Below are 14,259 nucleotides of genomic sequence, written 5' to 3'. Positions count from 1 at the left end.
CAGTTTTTTTCCTTGCTTCACATGCAATGCAATCCAAACTCGAAATACTTCTACTCTCTCACTGCTGGGCACTTCTTGAGCAGATGATAATCCAAAAGTGAGTCCTGCAGGGCTGGAGGTGAAAATCTCAGCCGCTAGAGACGACTTCCCTTGTGATCAGACTTGGGAAAAATCAGGTGTAAACGTTTTTTTCTCACCATGGTGCCACTAGGAACCAACCTCCCCAACCATGCCTCTGGCAGCACTATTAGTTACTATCTCACTAGGGACTTCTTCAGGGCAGGAGACAGTTTATTCATTGTTGCAGCTGAAATAAACAGGACGAGCAAAACACAACTTTCAGAATGTTTACTAAAACCCTCTTACAGAAATTCCCATTCGCTTGATACCCTGAATTATAAGATCACTATAGTTAAACTAAAAAAGAACCACCCCCCAAAAAAAGAAAGAAAAGGAACATATTATTCAATCTCCTAAAAAATTTCTTGAGCTAGAAATGAAGAAAAAAGAGACTTCTGAAGTTTGTCTTAAAATTACTAAGTCATAACATTACCAATGGAATCAGTGTTGTTGTAGGGAAAAATGTGCATGTGGAGAGCATGGTCTGGGAAGGGCCATACACCTTAACAGATTTTATCTATTAACGTCTCCACACTAAAGCATTTTGCCAAAGCACTAGTCCAGTCTTCATCCTTGTGCCTTGACTTTCTTCTGTTATGCCAATATCTCCTCAACCGAGAAAGACAATGAGAAAGTCTAGACTGGTGCTGTGTAACAGAAATATAATGCATGCCACATAAGTAATTTTAAAAGTTTTAGTAGCCATGTTAAAAAAAGGAAAAATGGACACGTGAAATTCATTTTGATAATATATTTTAATTAAGCCAACACGTCCAAAATATTATCATTGTGCAATCAATATCAAAAATCATTAATAAGATATTTTACATTCTTTTGCTTTTGCTCGGTCTTCAAAATCCAGTATATTTTACACTTACAATGCATCTCAATTTGCACCAGTCACATTTCAAGGGCTCAGTAGTCACATGTGGTTAGTGGCTGCCATTTTGGTCTAGACCTTACAGAATTGCCAAAATCTGATTACTTACATAACTTACAATGTACAGAATTTTAAACAGCCCAAGTTATATCCTGACAAATAAGTCTAAATAGAACAGAAAAGAGATCTTGTTGACCACTCCATCTTCATTTCCACTGGAATATTCAGAAATAATTATGGTGGATTTGTAATGTGGTGATGCTAACTCTAAATACCTGATATAGCATAACTTATAACCTATGGATTTTGAACATCCCAGACTACAGTATGACAAATCAATCTAATTGGAATAGGAAAGGGAGTGTGTTGTCCACCCAATTTTCATTCCCACTGAAATAAATTGAAGTAGTCCTGCTCCCATCAAAGGCTAGAAAACTGAAATGGTGGATAGGATCTGCCCTGAAGTGAGACTTGACCCAGATGGACCATGGTGTGAAATAACCCACTTGCTCTGTGGCCCACCCAGAGGAAATAAGGAAAAGGCAGTGGACTGGACTACCGGGAAGAGCAACTAAAACCTCCACGCTTAGGCTCGGTTCCCTCAGGGTAACTGAGAACTGACACCGTTTTACACTTCTTCAGCCTAAGTCTTCCAGACCAACTAGGCCATTTACTGAAAATCAGGTGATGACAATAGGAAACAGGCATTCTCGAAGGCTCAAGTTTGTGGTAAAAGGCTCAGCATAGAGAAGATGAAAGATGAAAATAAGAGCAAATTCTCTGGGGGACAGGGTCTTTATCATATTTTCCACCATATATGCAGTGCTCAGCACAGTGGTTGGCTTATAGTACTCACTCAGTAAATATTGGCATGAGTACATGGATGGAAGAATGAATGAATAAATGAACGAATGCATGAATGAAATACTGAAGGAACTTATTTGTTCTGAGCAACCCCTAAAAGAGGAAGTTTCCTCTTTGGAGTTACTAAGAGCATTGTATATTCAGATGCGGCAAATAGGCTGCCCTAGGCCAGTTCTAGTCTGTGAACTTATTTTGATTAACTGTTATATGTTTAATATGCCAACATCTAAAAGTCAGATTTCACACACAAAAAAATCTTACTTCTGGCTTGTCTTGAAATGTCAGAAGAACTGTAACACTGGGCCGGTTTGGATAGATTATGGGGCACTGATTTAGATTAGGCATTGTTCATGATTTGCCATAGTCCTTGTAAATCCTTCTGTGTTCCCAACTGGAAGCTATCATTTATCATTACATATGCATTATTGTTCTTCTTACAGTAAAGAGAAGAGTGGAATGTTTTGTGAGTCTATGTTATTATTAAACATGGGAAATCAAAAGACAGGTCAAAATGACTGAAGAAGAAAAATAGAAGGAAGTATATTTCCTTTGAGAGAGGAAAGTATTGGCATGTGTTTAATAGGCAAAGTGTGCCTGAATCGAAAGTATATAACCCAACAGTCAGCTCAATTCACGCAATTAGTATACCATCCTGACCCTTTGGGTATTTATACTCAATATACTGGTAACCAAGAGGCAATTTTGGCTCAGTCAAAGAAAGAATTGATATTTAAAAACTGGGACAGGTGCTTAGGTAACCAAAACTGTCTGGGCAAAGTACGATGACAGTCCACCTGAAATACCATCCAAAAAGGAAAGTATCTCAGGTCCCACATCACCCTGAATGTACCTTCATTATGGCATGTAACCAATTTTTAAAACTCCTTAGCTGTCCCTTTTAATGGATCACGAGTAATTTTTTCATACTTTGTCTTGTTCATCATTGTATCCTCCACACTCAACGCAGAGTCGGCTCTAAATGAATGTTTGTGGAATGAATGAATAATTATTGTATTGAGTTGGAAGTTGGAAATGATGGTCTCTCGGTTCTATGAGTCTCTGACTGTATTTGGTTGAGTCTTCATTTCTCACTAAAACATAGGCCAGGTAATAGGAAAAGAAAACATTTTTTCTTCTTGAAATAATCTTGATAGCAATCTCTTACAGACTGAGAACCTTCCAGACTGTGGCGAATATGAATGCAAATGACCTTGGCTCCAGGTAAAATTCTCTCCACCTCCTTGGAAAACAGCCCAGGGAGGAGGGGCAGTAATGAGCTCACTGACACCAGAGGCACCATTCCTGGGAGAGGGCGACATTTTACGGGAAAGATCTCAGGGGCACACAATCTGGAAAGCAACGAAAGTCATGGGCACAGTGTCTGAAGGGAAAGAGGAGAAGAGACACGTATTGTCTTCTTCACCCTCTCAGAAGCCTGGTGCATTAGATAAAGTACATCTTTCTCTTTTAATCCTTTTTGAAAAACAGCTCAGGTTAAAAAAAACAATGACTGCAACACTTGACGAGAATATAAGGGAATATAAAAACTCCCTGGAAGGGAATATAAAAGCAGCTGTTCCCGAGGGGATGAGAGAAGACCAAGATGGTTTCTTACAGATTCCTTTGTGTGATGAAGGCTAAGAACATTCTCCCCAGAAAAATGCACATGTGCTCACATGAACAACAATTTGCTTATATTTTCAAGGACTTCAAAGATTGCCTCCCTCCCAGCCGAAACCCCAAAGCCCAAGTTACGAAGCCCCGCTTGAAACACTCTGAATGTCTCTTTCACTTTAACGTTCCACGTCATCGCGATGTTCCTAAGTAGCAGCCCCTAAATTTTAATTCCAGATCTTGGAAGGTTTGTAAAAAGCCTACTCCTCTCCCCAACCTGTTTTACGGACAGTAACCCATTGGCAAAGAGGCCCTTCTCCCTCCGTCCCTCCCTCCTCACCCCTTTCTCCGCCCTTCACCAAGGCTCCCCAGAAAACCTTCTCCTTGTGAGGAGGGAGTTCAACATAGCATCAGTTCAGCCTTCTCCAGGGAGCCTACCCAGAATAAATAACATGCTTCAGCAACACTGCCTCTAACTCACTTCTGTTTATTTAAAATCACTTGGAGACCATTTCCAAAGGGCCTGTACACTGTAAACACTGCAGGTAGTTACCCTTCTAGAACAGGAACTGTGCCTATAAACACATGGCTCCCCGGGGCTTCTGGTAAACCCATATTCACACATAGGAAGAACATAATGTGTCCATGTCTCCCTGGGGAATTTCTAATGATCCCAATCAACAGGGACGTCTCCTTTCCACCCCTGGGAAGAGGACATAAATAAACTGAGTTGAGTTTTAATGCCTTTGTGGATGATTAGAGAATCTCTGGCCAGTCTGAGGGAGAGAGAACAGCTCAGGGTGGGAATTAAGAAGGTCCAAACCAGGGGTAGGGCGGGCGTGTTCCTGGGAAGCTGTGATAGAAAATACCAGGAAAGAAGCACTGTGGTGGACATTCCTGTGTGCATGTCAAATTGCTCAATATTGCCTTGACGCTATATTATATTATCCTATGTTATCTTGTTCATTCATTTCAAGAAACATGCTCTTTTAGTGTGTTTCTAGGATATTGTCTATTCTCTCCATTCTGTCTGTTGTCTGGATGCGTAGGCCAATAGAGTCCTATGACTATTTATTCATCATTTGCTTATTCTTTGCCTCCTGCTACTAGAATATAACCTCCTCAAGGGGAGAGTCTTCATTTGCGATAATGTAGAAAATAATTCCGGATCTTGGAGTGCCTCAGTTCATCATTATAAATATTATTATTCTATGATGTATAGTATGAGTTGAAAAATATGCACATAATGGCTGAAAGAAGAATCTAGTTAACCAAATGCCACCAAAAGACCCTGACAAAAGCAACAAAAAACTCCCCAAAATAACCCAGAATGTTTACAATATGAGTGTCACCATTGAAAGAAGAGCAACCTGGAAAGACTTGCATAAAATGCTTCTTTGAGGTCCAATATCTTAAGTCTGGAGTTGAAGTCCTTTCACAGGCAGGCAATCTCAACCTAATTTTTTGAAGAGCAATAAAAATTCTCATGAAAGCTTTTTGCTATTTCAAACAAGGAAGCCGCTTTTCAAAATTAAAACTCTCCCAACCTTAAATGTCAAAACAAAAAGACATAAGCCCTATGACCAAGCTATCAGAGGACAAATCTAGGGTTTTCAAATCACTACATGCTCGCATATATTTCACATGTGCACTTAAATCACTCATTTACTTTTGTTTAAAAACAAAAAGAAAATATAATTTCACTTTTTTTCTCTCCCCAAAGCCCAGTACATAGTTATATATTAAAAACAAAAAGAAAAGATAATTTCACTTTTTTTCTCTCCCCAAAGCCCAGTACATAGTTATATATTCTAGTCGTAAGTTCTTCTGGTTCTTCTATGTGAGCCACCACCACAGCATGGCTACTGATAGATGAGTGGTGTGGTTCTGTCCCCAGGAACCGAATCTGGGCTGCTGAAGCAGAGCACGCCAAACTTTAACCACTAGGCCATCAGGGCTGGCTCTAATTTCACTTTTTTTTTTTTAAAGATTTTATTTTTCCTGTTTCTCCCCAAAGCCCCCAGGTACATAGTTGTATATTTTTAGTTGTGAGTCCTTCTGGTTGTGCTATGTGGGATGCCGCCTCAGCATGGCTTGATGAGCAGTGCCATGTCTGTGCCCAGGATCCGAACTGGTGAAACACTGGGCCGCCGAAGCAGAGTGCGCAAGCTTAACCACTTGGCCACAGGGTCAGCCCCTCTAATTTCACTTTTGATAAAAGTATGTTATAAGCTAACTCCTCTGGCTGTTCCATCCCATGAGGCCAACAGGACTTCAAAGTTAACTGTCCTCAGAGAGGCCACCTGCTGTGGTGGTTAAGAGCATGGAGTTGGGAGCCAGACTGACAGGAGAGGGGCAACCCTGGCTCTGACACTTCTTACTTGCGTCAGTTGGGCAAGTCACTTAACCTCTCTGTGCCTCAGTTTATTTTATCTATAAAATTGTAGCAATAACAACAGTACCTAATTCTTGAGATGGCGATGAGGATTAAAATGATTAAATATTTTAAACAGTAAATGCTGCACCCAGTAAATGCTACATAAATAACTGTTAGCTATTACCATAACCAGTAGCTTCCGACTTTTGAGGATCTAAGAATCACCCAGTGTGCTTGGTATGAAGCAGACTCCCTGAGCTGTCCTCCATAAATGCTAATTTAATAGAGCTGGAGGGGCCCAGGGATCTGCAAGTTTCAGGGCAGAGCTAGCTGCCATACTTTCCAGCCAAACCCAGTTCTCTCTGGTAACTCATGGACACATTCATTACCATTTAAGCTAAAATCTATGGAAGAAAAAACTGAAATATGCTCATTTATCATCTTTGTGGCCGAAATGATGGATTCTACAAGACTGTCCTGTAAGAATCCACAGCTCAACACTAAACACCCAGCACAGTCTCCTGTCTTCCTCTAAAGCCCCTGGTCTTTCTCCTTCCCCACCTCTTGCCATCATCACGGCTCAAATGCTTATAAGTGGTTTCCATAGTCTCCTTAGATCATTCAACCGATCCCTAACAACTTCTGGTTCTTCTGGTTTTTCCTTGTTGACCGAGGAAAAGGCACTACAATTTAAATAGCAGATATTAACTTGGGCAATTAGAATTGCAATTGGGAGACACAGATTCAGGCAGAAACCCAAAATATGCTCTGATTACAGGAGGGGAGCTTCGGGGTTTTACGGGAAAAAAGGGAGGATGAGGGGAGTTGTATTAAAGAAGAGTTCTTTGGTTCTAGATGAGGTAAGGCTAGGTTTGTACTGCATTGATTGGTTAGCTATTTGGTCATCAGCAAAGTCCAGTTTTTTAAATCCTTACAAACAGGTTATTCTGTCCTTACTGACTTCTTGGAGTGTTGGTGGTTTGGTCCAATTTGGAAGATAGAGAAAACACGATGTGCAAGGCAATTCCTCTGAAATGGTTGCTTTGGCTGTATGTTAATATGGCTCCACTCATGTCTTCGTTCACACCTCTAAGGAGAGTCCCTCTGGCCCCTAATCCTTTTGATGCTCTTCTTCTGCATTTCCTCCAGTACCAGGAATAATCAGCAAACCATCATCACTCCACGGCTCTGAAGTACCAAAGGATGCGATTCGCAGACTCCAATGCAAATGCAACAGCACACTTGGAGGAGAAAGCAAAGTTCATGGTTGAGATGCAAGTTTCATGCAAGACATCCTCACATGGCTTTAAGGGAAAGGGGAGGGTGAGAGCATGGAGAAAGCGGAAGGGGAGCTGACAGAGAGGAGCCCATGACCAGGTTTAGGAGTAGTTATTGTCACTACTGTCACCTTAGTATTCAGAGTAATAACTGCTCCAAAGAAGGGGTGTGGGAACTGAGGACACAGAAGATCACCAACCACATGTAGAAGGTGGCAGGTCCCAGAAGAAAGCCCTCAGAAAAAGAAGTCAGCAAAAGTTAAAAAATTAGATAGGAGCCAGCCCTGATGGGCTTAGTGGTTAAACTTTGGTGCTCTCGCTGCTCCGGTGGCTCAGGAACCACACCACCCATCTCTCAGTTGCCATGCTGTGGTGGTGTCCCACATAGAAGAACTAGAAGGACTTACTACTGGGATATACAACCATGCACAGGGGCTCTGGGGAAAAAAGAAAAAAAAGAAAAGAAAGGAGGAAGATTGGCAACAGATGTTAGCTCAGGATGAATCCTTCCCTAAACAAACCCCTTAGATCATATCAACGCCAAATATCTTCCTCGTAATTGGTTGCTGAGTGATTAGTTTTAGCAGTCACCTAGCTGTCCTTTAGACCTCTAAAGTTTGCTGGAGTGCTGAGGGGAGGAGGGGGTGTGTTAATTCCTATGGGGACAGGGTATTTTCAGGTCCTTTTGCTCCATTGGATGTGTTAGAAAACAGTAGTTCATGGGTATGTCTTTTTGTCTGAAATAAAAGTGACCTCTCCTCAGGGAAAACTGGCCACCAGCATGAATGGAAGGCAGTTTGCCAACAGAAGGGCATGGATAGAACCTCTGTGGTTGTGGATTTGACCTTAGGAAGTACAATGATGACAGCCTTGCACATTTAGGAAGGATCTCCCCACCCCACCCCCACTTATTATGCTTCAATACACCGTCCCAGAGGAGGAAGATCTGAACGTGCTGAAAATCCTTTTCTTCCTCAGAGTCACAGCCTAGCAGGCTCCAGCCAAGGGTGGGGTGGGCTCCACTCCTGCTTCCTGTTGGGGAGAAATTCCCCACGCATTTCTGCACCTCTTCTTACCGCTCTTGTCCCAGACTATCTTTTCAAGGATGTCTGAGAGAGTGTCTCACTTTGCAAGAGACGCCAGATTTCTTTCCTGACCAGGATGATAAAGACAACGTTTCCTCTGGGGAAAAGTTTGGGGTAAGATCTCCTTCAAAGTATTGGGGTGCACTGGCTGTGACACAGATGTGCTGTGGGTGAACTACCCACCCAGGCCCTCCTCTGCATCACCCCCATGGGACTTTGGGGGTGAAAGGAAGAAACTGAACAGGAAGCTCATACTGACTGTTCTGTCCTGAGTTACACAGTCATGAGGTACTTTTAGTTTCTGACCCAGGCAGCTTCTGTCTTCTGCCAGCATCTATAAAACTGTGGTCGGCTAATTGCGTCTAAGCAAGGTAAAATCTCAGACCCTTTACAGTTTTCACACTTCCTCTGCCTTTTCCCCCAAACCCAGGCAGCTGGCAGATCCCAGCTACCTCCTCCTGTGATTCAGCACTAACCCACAGGGGCTCAGATAGTCCCACCAGCCGCAAAGCTGTCCACAAGACTCTCAGAAATCACCACCCTGGGAGCAGCGTCCCGCTCCCCTTCCACACTCCCCCAGGAGCCGGCTGTACCGGGGCTGGGTCTCTGGGTCACTATGGGGCGGGGGGGGCGGGGGGTGGAGGCCGGGGTGGGGAAGGCAAGTGAGGATGAGGCTCCTTCAGCTTGCTGTCAGTTCTCTCCAGAGAGAACAATCGGCCGAGAGCGCAGGGACTTGGGAAAATTGTCCCAACTCCCCAACCTGCGCCTCTAGAAAGAAGCGAGGCGGAGGGCCGTGGAGCAGATTGGCAAGGACCGCCGGGGGAGGAGGGAGGCGTGGAGGGGAAGGGGCAGCAAGATAGAGAGACCGTCCTCAATCCAGTGCCGCAACTTCTCCGGGCCCGGGCGCATTCGATGGTGAGGACGCAGAGCGGCCGGTAGGACTTGTGGCTGGTGTTCTCGGCCATGCCCTTGCCCCAGAAGTCGTTGGTGAAGATGCCCCAGCGCAGCGGGGCGCCGGGCCGCACGTCGGGGTTGTTCACGATCGCCCACACGTCGTCGTGCACGAACTCGCCCTGCAGGGAGCGGCCGTAGCACAGGCAGCTCGCCCCGGCCAGCAGCGCCGCAGCCCCGGCCGGCGCGAGTCCGCGGCCCCGCTGCCGGGAGGGCGCGCGGTCCCCGCCGCCGCCTCGGGCAGAGCTGGTCACCACCATCCCGCCGCCGCCACCGCCGCTGCCCTGGCCTCTCCCGGGCGTCTGGCATCCTCCCCGGCCGGGGCCCCGGCGGCGCGCGGCGGCTGCCCGGAGGCGGGCTCGGGCATGGTGCGGCGGCCGCTGGACCCGCCGCTGGCGCCCCGCGCTCCGCCGCCGCCTGCGCCGCCGAGTTGGCCCAGCTGCAAATAAACAGCAGTCCCCCCCGCCTCCCCCGGCCATCGCCACCTCCTCCGCCCCACTGCGCATGCCCCGCGCGCTCTTTCCTCCAACCCCCCCCCCACCCCCCCCGCCCCCAATCCCGGGACGCTGGCCGCTCTCTCCACGCACCCGGCACCCTGCGCCCCTGCCCGGCTCCCGCCGCCCTCAGCCCGCGGGCGCCCGAGTCCCCCGGCGGCCCGAGTCCGCGCGCAGGTGGAGCGGAGGGCGCGGCGCGGGGCCGCCCGAGGGCCGGGGAAGGGGCGCCCGGGGTCCGGTCTGGGGCGCCCGGCGATGCGCACCGCCCCCCATCCACCTCCTCCCCCTGAACCGGGCCGGGGAGGCCGCATCTGGCCGGCGCCTCCGGGCCCGGGGCCAGGACGGGCTGAGCAGGTGCGCACCCTGGACCCCCACCCCACGCGCCGAGGGAGGAAAGTGGCCGCTGCTCCCGGGAAGTTCCCGGCTCTTCAGCACCCGGGACAACAGCAGCGGCGTCGCCCGGGGACACGCTCTCGGCCCGGCCCCCGCGCTCGCGTCCTGTCGCCGTCCCCGCGGTCTCCTTCCCGGGCCTTTCTGTCCCCCACCCGCCTGCGTCCCGCAGTGGCGGCCTCCGGGTGGAGGAGCCCGCGGGGAAAGGGCGCTTCCAGCAGCTTTCCGAAAGCCCAGAGGAGGGGCCTCCCCGGCCCAGGGCTCCTTCCCCCCGGCCGGGTTCGTTCAGAGGCGCCCGGCTCTTTCCCGTCACCGCCCGTCGCTCTGCTGGCGCCTAGGAAAAATCCCGGGTTCGATTTTGGTTTGGGGCTGGGGGCTAAGTTGGTTTCCGAAACATTTCTCCTCATTTCATTTTCTATGTAAACTCTTGAGATAATACGGAAGATGCCGAGCAAATTCCTCTTTCTTGTCATCCAAGTGGATCACCTGGGTCTGATGGTTATTCTCTCGGCTTTGCGTGTGTGTGAACTGTTTGTGCTGATACGAAAAGAACTGCGCGAGTCCTCTGGCTTTGGCCCCTAAACTTGCCTGTCTGAAAGATTGTTTTGTATTTTAAAATATTAATTATCACATGCAAGCAAATTAGATATCTCAGGGTGCTGATTGCTTGATTTATCTTGAGGTTTGCAAATCTACTAACTCTTTCAGCCCTTTGAAACTTACCATTGCTGCATGTTACTGTGTTCAGTTACCTGGAATTTGACACATCCAAATAGAAAAACTTAAAAATGCCTAATTCTTCATTGATTTGGCTTTTTTCTTCCCAAATTTATTCCAAACAAAAGAATTCGAATTTGGGTGTTTTTTTTTAAGCTTAAATAAATAGAGTAATAAAAAAAGAATTCTAGGCAAAAATATTTGAGTAGTTGAACACTCATTGAATGGAGTGATGCATTCACCTGGAACAAACATGTTCCAAGACAGACTGCATTTATCCATTTTCCGTTCACTTTTGGTGACCTAAAAACTACTGAATGGGAAATGAGATTGAAAATTCAGAGCATAAATGTTTTCATCAAAATTATTTTACACTCTGGTAGCTTTAGCTCTTTCTTGGGCTGGATCTGTCTCTGCACACAGGACCCTGCCTCCCAGGGGACAGACGCTGCAGCCACCCCTCTTTCCTGCCCATCAGACGAATTCACTTATCCTGTGGGTATAATCTGTGCTGACATGTGCATGGCACTGGCCTGGATGGCCAACTCTGCGCAAAGTTGGTGTGTATGTGTGAAATTAATTCCATGATGTTCTAGATATCTATGTTAGGGTTCTCCAGAGAAACAGAACCAATACGAGATAGATGTATAAAAATATTTATATACATAATATATAATATTTAATAATATTAAATTAATAATGTTCAATAATATATATTTAATATATAATATATAATATAAAACATATAGTTTATATATTTATATATAAATATTTATATATTTATATTTTATAAATATTTATTTATAATATATAATATATAAATATATAAATGTTATATATTTATATATATAAATATATACAAAATAAGGAATCGGCTCACTTGATTATGGAGGCTGGCAAGTCCCAGAAAAGCTGGAGACCCAGGACTGCCAATGATGGAGTTTGGCGGAGGCTTGAGACGGAGGGAGAGTTGATGTTTCAGTTTGATTCTGAAAGCCCTCAGACAGGAGGAATTCCCTCTTATTCAGGGTAAATGTCAGCCTTTTTGTTCTATTCAGGCCTTCAACTGATTGGATGAGGCCCACCCCCATTAGAGAGAGCAATCTTCTTTACTCAGCCTATCAATTTAAACGTTAAACTCATCTGAAAACACCCTCACAGAAACACCCAGAGTAATCTTTGACCTGTGGCCCAGTCAAGTTGTCATATGCAGTTAACCATCACAATTTCTAAGTTAATAGGTAAATAGAATAGTGAAATTGTCCTTGTTAGTAGGTGTAATAGGGTTGGCGTGCTAAGCTTCTCAAGAAACATGCTCATATTTTTTACAGGAGTTTTGTAGTGACAAAGTCTTAACCCAACAGAGTGGTTTAATTATAGTTCTTTGCTATAGAGAACGGGTCTTCTCTTCTTCTTCAAATCACCCTCAAATCCAGCCCCACCCATCCACTTCTCTGAGTTGTCTCCTTTTTCTAAGGAACCCAACATGAGTTTTCGTGACAATGGAAGACGTGAAGAACAGGGCTCAAGTGCAGAGTGCTGGGGCTCCAGAGAGATGCCCAGAGGACCAGGGAGAAAAGAAACTTCCAGGCTTGATTCCAGGTTTCTGAGCACCAGGCATTTCATTAAGCTTTCCTTTAGGTTCAGTGGTGTCTATATCCTGTCTGGTTCAGATGATGCATTTGAAATTAATTTTTAAAAATTCTTAAGATACCTTACATCTTCTCAGAGACAAAGCAATAAATAAATATTTTAAATATTAAACTTTTTTTGTGTGTAACTTCATCTTTCCTGCATTGAGTACTGCTCCGTGTTAAGAGAAATAGTGGAAAGGTGTTAATGTCTGAGAGAGAAGCTTGACACTACCATGCCAGCCCGTCGAGCTGTCTGCCTCTCTCTTACAGCATGGGAAACTTAGTTTGGCTACAAAAGGGACTGCACAGGAATTAGATTTCAGCCTTGTTATTTAGTCTCTGCTAATATTGAAAGCATTTATTGTCATTACTTCTTTCTGAGACACCTTTTGTCCACCCACAGAAATTTAAAACAGATTAAGTCACCCACGCAAATGAGGAAGAACTATGTGTCTGAAGGAAATTAGAAAGGAGCTAAAATAAATCAAGAGCAAGACGGTTTTATGAAATTTGAAATTTATTCTATTATAATTTTATTCAATGGTTGCCTTTCATGCTTTTTCTGCATAATTACATATACGGTTCAGGTATGTCCAATATCATTGGTAAATACATTAGCCCAGTGACATAAAGACAGAAAGGATGAATGTAGAACTAAGTGGAAAAAATTATTTTTCTTATAATAATTAAAATATTACTGGTTCTTGAAGAAATACAGAAGAGTATAAAAAAGAAAATAAAAATATTCTCATCCTATCACCCAGAAATAACCACTGCAAATACTTAGGTATGTTTATTCTAGTTTTTTATCAATGCATAAAAATACATTTTCTTTAATGTATCTTGGGATTATGCTGTATCTGCTACTCCATAGAAAGCTTTTTTTTAACTTAGTAGATAATAAATTTTTTCATGCAATTAATCATTCTGTTATAAAATATCTAACAGTTGTATAGAGTAACATATGGATGAACCACAATGAAGCTAGCCAATTACATTTTTCTTGACTATTTAAGTTGCCTTTAGTTGGCTTTTGATATATAAAAAAACTTACATCAAATATCAAACCCAAGAAAAACTATTTCAATTATTCTCACACTTATAGCATACATTTGTCCTATATTTTGATGGAAATTTGTCTGGTATGAATTATTTCTAGAAATTATTGTCCAAGAGCACATTATAATCTTGAGTTTCAATGTTCATATCTACTCCATATAGCTCAATGGCTGACAAGACCAAGCCTGCCCTCAACAGGAGCAAACCCACGTGTGTCGTACTCTCTGTCTTAGAACTGCACCCGCCAGAGTTCCAGTGCTTACCCGGAAGTTATAAATCCCATCCTGCCTCACTCCTCCCCCTCATGTTTGGTCTTTGCCCAACATTTGTAAGCTCCTAAGATGCAGGATAGTAATATATCTTCTCCTTAACCCTTATTCCCATGTTATTTGTTTTTTTTTCATCCTTGAACAATAATTAAGGCAGTGTCATGTTGGTGCATAGACAGAGAAACAGAACAGTGGGACAGAATAAAGAGTCCAGAAACAGACCTACTCCTATACAGACAGTTACCTATTGCCAAGGTCCCATTGCAGTATGGGGAATGTGTTGGTCTTTTAAGTAAATGAGGCTGGGTCAATTAGATACCAATATGGAAAAAAAGAACTAGAATCTTGACTCTTACCTCACACCTTACACAAAATCCATTCTAGATGGATCGGACCTAAATGTGAAAGGTGAAATATTAAACTTCTATATGACAACAAAGGAGATTGTTCTCATGGCCTTAGGTAGGCAAATATTGCTTTTAAAGCCTCAGAAGCACTAACTTAAAAATATTGATACACCAGACTTCA

At 44.2% G+C, this 14,259-nt stretch overlaps 1 protein-coding gene across 1 annotated transcript; it reads right to left on the bottom strand.

Moving 5' to 3' along the window:
- Nucleotides 1–890: 890 nt before the first annotated feature.
- Nucleotides 891–9,647, bottom strand: LOC139041532 (uncharacterized). The gene is made up of 2 exons (XM_070494182.1): nt 9,084–9,647; nt 891–7,096 (listed from the first exon to the last, which is right to left on the bottom strand). Exons 1-2 carry the CDS (start codon nt 9,645–9,647, stop codon nt 7,031–7,033), a joined length of 630 nt encoding a protein of 209 aa, XP_070350283.1. The 3' UTR covers nt 891–7,030.
- Nucleotides 9,648–14,259: the final 4,612 nt, after the last annotated feature.

Source organism: Equus asinus, chromosome 22 (genome assembly GCF_041296235.1).
Source record: "Equus asinus isolate D_3611 breed Donkey chromosome 22, EquAss-T2T_v2, whole genome shotgun sequence".
Classification (NCBI taxonomy): domain Eukaryota; kingdom Metazoa; phylum Chordata; class Mammalia; order Perissodactyla; family Equidae; genus Equus; species Equus asinus.
Note: the sequence above shows the minus strand (reverse complement) of the source record. Positions and strands in the feature narration are given on the sequence as shown.